General features: G+C 43.2%; 1 protein-coding gene across 1 annotated transcript; it reads left to right on the forward strand.

Moving 5' to 3' along the window:
* Positions 1–566: 566 nt before the first annotated feature.
* On the forward strand, positions 567–6,210 carry LOC125552363 (65-kDa microtubule-associated protein 7-like). Its single transcript, XM_048715878.1, has 12 exons — positions 567–1,135; positions 2,298–2,501; positions 3,280–3,540; positions 3,798–4,013; positions 4,099–4,254; positions 4,335–4,494; positions 4,591–4,742; positions 4,854–4,941; positions 5,110–5,183; positions 5,263–5,337; positions 5,421–5,771; positions 5,870–6,210. Exons 1-11 carry the CDS (start codon positions 737–739, stop codon positions 5,769–5,771), a joined length of 2,136 nt encoding a protein of 711 aa, XP_048571835.1. The 5' UTR covers positions 567–736; the 3' UTR covers positions 5,870–6,210.
* Positions 6,211–8,021: the final 1,811 nt, after the last annotated feature.

The following is an 8,021-nucleotide window of genomic DNA, read 5'->3' on the forward strand; positions in this document are numbered from 1 at the left end:
CCGTGGACGATGCCGTGTCGCACCACACCTCCTGTGCATCCGACCGGTGCAACGTTGGATGGCCGGCTTTCACATCAATGTTCGCGGACTGATCACCTATCTGGCGGACAGATGTCTAAACAACTTTGCGGATTAGCGTTGGAGATGCCCTAATTGACATACGTTCGACCGTGATCCATAAGTTTATCACAATGGCTTAAGCACACATTTCCTCGGATAATTGTGCTCTATACACAAAGGACAAAAGGTGCGACATAGGAGTATATCTTTTGAATAACCCAGCTACACATCTTGACACTTTACAACGCACATCTGATCATACCAATCGTTGCTAGCACCATATTCCAAGCGTGCACCCACTGCTTCACGTGAAAACCCGTACGTTACAGTAAATAAAAGCAGAACACACATGAAAAATACATACAGCAGTAAAAAGAACCTGGATACATACGACGCCAAAAGCTCAGATTTTGTCGCCGCATTTCACCGACAAAACCCTCTCGGAAACGAACAGAGAGAAGAGTTCAAAACTGCTGATCAGACCGGATCGAGAAAACAGCTGTAGTTTTTCTGTCCGTTGCATCAGTTCCCAGTTCGCTCGCAACTCCTCGCATCGCATGCACGCGCGCCCCTGCGCTTCTCGCGTTTCACGGGCAACTCCCCTCCGCCCCGTCGTCGTCTTCTTCTCCAACCTCTCGCCCGCCTTATCACCACCTCGCTCTCTTTTCCCTTTTGTATGCGCTCTCACCAACTGCACTGGACTCGACTGAGATCCATATATAGCCCGGCAACCACCGCTGCCCCTCTCCTACAGCCGAGGGGTGCCGTGCCGTGCCGCGAGGAGAGAGAGGAAGGGAGGAAGGGTTGGTGGTTGCGGATACCGGGAGGCCGCCGGGCATTGGGCTTGGAATTCTCGGTCCTTTCGCCAGGACAGCAGGACCAAGGAGGCGAGAGGAGAGGACGACGGGTACAGCGAGAGGGCGCTGCCGGGGTGTCCCCTTCTCCTGCAGCTACTCCCTCCTTCTGGAGAGAGGAGATGGGCGAGACGGCCATGGGCGGGTACGGGCTGGACAAGCCGCCGCGCTGCAGCATCAGCTTCGACACGCCGTGCGGCGCCCTGCTGCGCGAGCTCGAGGTGCGTCCCTCCCCCACAAACCAAATGCGGTCTCTGTCTGCGGCATCCGTTGCTCGATTTACTGCTTGTTCTCTGCTTTTTCATGCGGATTTGGGAGATTTGGAAGAAGCCGGTTTCTTGATTTACTCGCTCGTCCCAATCATGTTGCCAGTTTTGTGATAGTTATAAGGAGCAGTGAAATTTTGTACTGGTATGTTGCTGGTTGCAGATTTTGAGCCGTCTGGATTTGATTGATGCATTTAATTTGCCCGCGTTTTTTCAAAGATAAAGACGAGGACGATGTTTCCCCAGGATTGTTCATAAAAAGTCCAATTGTTTTTCTGTTTTCTTCAGTCGCAAGCTTCTGGTATTCTCTCCCATAAAAGGTTGCGATTTTTAAAAGATATGTAGTGAGATTTTCAGAACAGCAGTGGGAATCTGTTGCTTCCGTTTATAGTTTCCTTTCAGCTTTAGGTGGAACTTTTCATTTACCGTCGGGTTTTCTGAATCTTGAGAGGTGAGGGAGACAGAGAGATCTACTTTTCCTTCCCACTTGAACTGTTTGAGGTGAAAGGGGCTTAAAAATAGCACTGCTTGAGTCCCAATGATTGAAGCCACTGTCTGCTGTAGCACCAGAAAGCAGAATAATTTTATGCTTGCTGCCTGCTGGTATAAATCTTATGTTATCTATCACTCGATATTCCTACAAGCATAACAGCAATAAGCATGCTTAGGTTGAAAATCGTAAATGGGGAGATTTTTTTTTACAACTATTATGGACTTCCTATGCAACCCTCTGATGTTAAAAGAAAAGTAAAATAATGCTGTGTTCCCAATTTATTAGGAGGCAGTATACGAAAAAAGGAAATCGAATAGGCCTGGAAGGTTAAAGGTCAAGCAATCAGGTTGCTTGTTCAACATCCAACAGAAGTCCTGCCAGAGTGCCAGTAGGGTCTTTTGGTTGCTTGTGGTGTTCTGTTCCATTCACTAAAACGTGGGGTGTAACACCAGAAATTTTTTTGTTTATTTTGATTTTAATGATGTGGACGTTATTTGATTATCATAGATGCTATTAGGTACTGGCAGACACTTAATTTCTTATAAATATTACACACTCAGATTCTATTTTTGCATTGTTTCTGTTCCTCATGTTTGATTACCTGACACATGGCTTCTTTTTTAGCAAATATGGACGGAGATCGGGGAGCAGGAACAAGATAAAGATCGGATGTTCCAAGAACTCGAGGCGGAGTGTATGCGTGTGTATCGTCGGAAGGTCGACAGTGCTAATGCTGATAGAAGCCAGCTCCGCCAGTCAGTGATGGCCAAAGAAGCAGAGCTTAAAGCTTTAGTGGCTTCGATAGGTGAAAATACTACACAATTTAAGGTATATGCATATCCTGTTGTAATCTCTAATTTTTTCTCTTGCGCAAGGCCTCTAACCAATGGACCTTCTTGAATATGAACTCGTTTGTCATGTTATTCTAAGTGCTGATTTGTTTACAAAGACTTAGATATTGGTAGTTCATTGTGTACAAGAAGTGATGAAATCATTGTTGATGTCATGCTGCACCTTGTGCAGAATATATCGTATTCCGGCAGTTGGCTGTCATTTTTAAGCTATTGATGATAAGATGTGACATTAACAACTAAGTCAGCATGTTGGTTTCTGGCCATATGATGGATGGAGATGGGCAATATTAGAAGAAAAGGAAAGGCAGTATAGAGATTGGTTATATTCTGTAATTCTGTACAAGGGTTAACCATCTATTTAGTCAAAGACCTAATGAGTTCGATGATTTCTTATTATTCAAGGCTACTTGGATTACTCATCTAGAATCACCATTTCCATGCAAGTCGACCTATGCAACACATGACGTGTTTGCCTAGTGATAGTACAATGTGCTTTCATGTAAATTCCTTCCGGTCACACTGGCAACTACCTACACAAAGTGATTGCTCTTGAAATGTTTAAGATACATTACTGAAGTGCTCCAAACAACGATGAAATACTATGATCTTGTGTATCATAAATATTATCTGTTTGTAATCATCAAGATTCATGTTTAGTGCTGCTGGAACTAAAACTCTTGCAGCTGACATCTTGTACAAGATGAAGAAATTGGTATAAGCCGCTGTTTAGTAATATGAATTCTCATTTTCAGGTGAATGAAAAGCATGCATCGTTGAAAGAACAACTTGCTGCAGTGACGCCTCTCTTGGATGATCTCAGGGCCATGAAAGAAGAAAGAATCAAACAGTTCTCAAATGTGCAATCGCAAATCGAGACGATAAATGCACAAATTTCTGATCACAATTGTCAGCATGATGATGGTTCGTCCAAACGTCTGACCAATGATCATGACTTGTCAACCAGAAGACTTGCTGATCTTCAAATGCAGCTACGCAATTTACAAAAAGAAAAGGTAATAATGACCTTGACTAAAATACTACTTATTTGTATATGCCGCTTCAATCCAGTCATCAGAATCAGATAGGTTTGACCGTTTGCGTAGAACCATCATAACCGATGTACGCTTCTCTACTGCTTCAACTAGAAACATTTGTTGCCAACACACTAATAGCAATAAGAATTATACAGTTGAAATGATAACTCATGCTATTTTTGTTAAATTCTTTTCTTGGCTGTGTTATATTAAATATTTTTTCCCTTTTTGTTCAGTCTGATCGCCTTCAGAAAGTATTTGTATATGTGGATGAAGTCCACTGCCTATGCGCTGTGCTTGGGATGGATTTTGCAAAGACAGTTAAGGATGTGCATCCAAGTTTGCATGGAACCAACTCAGATAATTCGACGAATATCAGTGATAGCACCCTTGAAGGTCTTACTCAGACTATCCTGAAGCTCAAAGCAGAAAAGAGGACCAGAGTCTCGAAGGTGATTCCTCTTAGTGAAACTATGGCAGCGATTAGTTTTTGTCTCATCGCCTCTCTGACTACTTGTATTGTGTTGATGTGTTCAGTTGCAAGAAATTGTGGGGAAACTCCACAAGTTATGGAATCTGATGGAGTCAACAGAACAAGAGAGGAGACATTTCAGTGAAGTAGCCGCTGTTCTTGGATCTTCCGAGGAAGAGATCACTTCTCCCAGTGTCCTGTCATTAGAGACAATTCAGGAGGTTTGCCAACTTTCTATCAAGTTATTCACTTTTTTGTAACCTGCAATTCAAACTTATAGTTTTATGCTTTGGTTCTTCAGACAGAAGAGGAAGTCGAAAGGCTAACTAAGCAAAAAGCGAGTAGAATGAAGGAGCTTGTTCTTAAGAGAAGGGTAGAGCTAGAAAATATCTGCAGAAATGCACATATGGAGCCTGATACAAGCACAGCACCAGAGAAGATCGTTGCTCTAATCGATTCTGGTATTTATCCCACTGATCCCTTTTCTCTTGCGCATACGGTCTGTAAAATGCCCCTGCTGAATATCTTGAACGATCCTAGAACCTTCTCACTTGCAGGTCTAGTGGATCCTTGCGAACTTCTCTCCAACATCGAAGCGCAAATTGCAAAAGCAAATGAGGAATCTTATACGAGGAAAGATATCATGGAGAGAGTAGACAAATGGCTATCGGCCTGTGATGAAGAGACTTGGCTTGAGGAATACAATCAGGTATGCTTTTATTCAATATATTCAGATACAAGTTTGGCTGACATCATACAGCGCAGCTCTGGTATGATTTAGTTAACGTCCTCCTTAATGTTTGCGTATGTCCTACTGCAGGATGATAACAGGTACAGTGCCGGCAGGGGTGCCCATTTGAATCTCAAGCGTGCAGAGAAAGCGAGGGTCCTCGTTCAAAAGATTCCAAGTGAGTCTCCCTTTCTTCAGTTGAATTACACTGTAGTGATTTCCATATAATGTTTTTGAAGCAACTGAGCTCCATGATTCATAAGCACAATCTACCTCCTAGTTTTTTCAAAAAGATCCACGTCGCATTTGATATGTTATATGATCGGAAGCTACATCTATTCTGCAGCTATGATTGACAACTTGATAGACAAGACATTTGCCTGGGAGGATGAAAGCAATACACCATTTCTATATGACGGGGTAAGTCACTGAGCTAGCTCACCATGATTATCAGAAATCAAGCACACTAAATCTGACGCATTTGAATTTGCATCTGAAGGTTCGTCTGGTCGCCATTTTGGAAGAGCAGAAACTCAGAAGAGTACAGAAGGAGGAAGATAAGAAACGATACCGGGTATAAATTTCACGGCCTGTACTCTCTCTTGTAGTATAGAATTACAACAAAAGTCATCATTCTTGTTCATACTCTTACCACAGGACCAGAAGAAGCTGCAGAATCTATTGCTTAAAGAGAAGGAGCTGATCTTTGGGTCCAAGTCTGTTCCAAGGAAAACAAGCAGTTTTAACAGGAGGACGAGCGGGCATCATCCAAATGGAAACGGGGCTGGTTTCATGACACCGATGCCCCGCCGGGTGTCGGCGGGCAGTGCCACTCCTGAGCTTTTGACACCGCGCTCGTACTCTGGCCGGTACAACAATTACTTCAAGGAGAACAGGAGGATGACGGCGGCGCCACTCAACTTCTCTACGGCTTCCAAGGATGACAGCATGTCATCCTTCGCCTCCATTAGCGGCTCCGAGCCTGGTTCTCCATTGGTTTTGCACTGAGTATGATATCGCCCAACATTTTTGTTACAAGTGATTTCCAGGATCTGTTGCATGAACTTGTGCTGATCTTGGTCTGTAAACATGACATTTCTGATCAGGGAAGAAGACTTTCTTGGCGGGGAGGGTTGCGGTGAAGGCTACCGTCAAGATTGGGCAATTGTGTGCTAGCCATTGACCATGCTAATGTGTGACCAAGATTGGGACAGGATTTAGATAGGGTTGCTTGTAGATACATGACCTAGCACTTTTGTGGTGGTGTTTTAATTCCAGCTGCGAGTTTGATCGGTGTGTGGTTAGGGAACATGAGAAAGGTGTCAATGTATTTGTTTTGTGCTAATTGTTTTCTCTTTATAGTATTTCTAGTTGTGTATCATTGTTTTGGATGTGAAAGAAGAGATGGTCCATTTTTTCCCATATATCACATAAAGGTGTTGTATCCTGTATTCAGCCTACATTACAGGTTGAACCTGATGTATTCCACTTTATCTTTTGGAGCATGTATTATTGCCTCTAGGAATTAAACATCATCATTCAGACAGGCGCTTGCAGTGGCACGTCCAGCTGCTGAAAATATGATGTTGCAACATATGAAAACATGAATGCTATTCATGAAATTGTCTGGCCAACTGGCAAATGGTATGTAAACCTAAGGAACAAGGGGGACTGGGAGTACTCAATCTCCAAACATAGAACATTGCTCTGATTCTGAAGCAGCTACACAAGTTTTACTCACATGCTGATATACCGTGGGTTAACCTAGTCTGGCAAGCACATTATTATAATGATATTGCACCACAATCATGTAACAACAAGGGATCATTCTGGTGGAGAGACTGTATGAAGCTACTCTATTTGACATTTATAACAAGCTCACCACATGCATTGCCAGAAATGGTGATACCATTCTACTCTGGAAAGACAAATGGAGTGGCCAACCTATAATGGATAGATCCCCTGAGCTACACTCATTTGCAGATGATGATAACATCTCAATGCACAAGGCAAAAATATCAGACAATTACTATTCCATGTTCCAGCTACCTCGATCAAATGTTGCACATCAACAGCTCATACAAGTCAGCAACTCATTGGAACAAATCAGGAACAATCAGGACATGGACATATGTAAGTTCATATGGGGTGATTATGGATATAGCACCAAAAAAGTATACAAGGCAGTAATGAGCCCATCAAACCCCACCCCTCCACCATTTACCTGGATATGGAAATCATGCTGCCTACCAAGACACAAATTTTTCTGCTGGCTCATGCTTCATGACAGGGTCAATACCTGTGATCTATTAACCAGAAAAAACATGCAACTGGATTACACTCAGTGCTCACTATGCGAGGATTATACTCCCTCCGTCCCAAAATAAGTGGCTAGACTTTGTACTAAAACTGTTTGGATTACGTTCTGTTGGCCCTGTCAACCGCGGGCAGTCCAATTTATTGGCGACCGATTTCGCCGCCCGCATCTAGCCAAAACATTGGCGTGAAACTGAACTAGCAAAGCTAGGAAGGGCTGGACGCACCAATTATTTGGTGGCCATCCAAACGCCCTGGACGCACCAATTATTTAGTGGCCATCCAAACGCCCGCGCCGGACAGGTCAACGCCAACTTTTTGGCAGGGTGTCTCAAGGTACCGATCCAAACAGCCTCTAAGTCTAATCACTTATTTTGGGGAGCAATTTGATAAAATGACACATTTTTTCTCGTACTTTGACTCAATAGCACACCTTTCTTTTTATTGGATTAAATAACACACCTTTGATTCATGGATAGATAAAATGGCACAAACTAACTTTTTAGCTCAATTTTTAGGTCTGGGCCCGCACGTAATATTTTGTAGGACGATTTTGCCCTTCGGTCGGTTTGACCTGTTTACTGGTTTGATTGAATCTGGCCGCCTTCGATCTGTTTCATCGAAACAGAGACAGACCACGCAGCGAGACACAATAGCGCCGCCGCCTCGCTCTCTAGCAACCCTATTTTGGGGCGGAGGGAGTAATATGGAGGACCGTACACACTTATTCTTTGCTCATTCAGTCAAAGCTTCTGGTGGAGCATTGGGATTGAATGGAACACAGATGAAAATATTCACAATATGATCACTGATGCTAAACACAAGATACAACCTTGCATTTTTCATGGAGATATTAATTACTGGGTGCTGGAGCATATGGCGTCAAAGAAATGAAAAAATCTTCAAAGGAATTCAATGTTCAATAAACCACTGCAAGGAAGA

The sequence above is a fragment of the Triticum urartu genome, chromosome 4 (genome assembly GCF_003073215.2).
Source record: "Triticum urartu cultivar G1812 chromosome 4, Tu2.1, whole genome shotgun sequence".
NCBI classification, from domain to species: domain Eukaryota; kingdom Viridiplantae; phylum Streptophyta; class Magnoliopsida; order Poales; family Poaceae; genus Triticum; species Triticum urartu.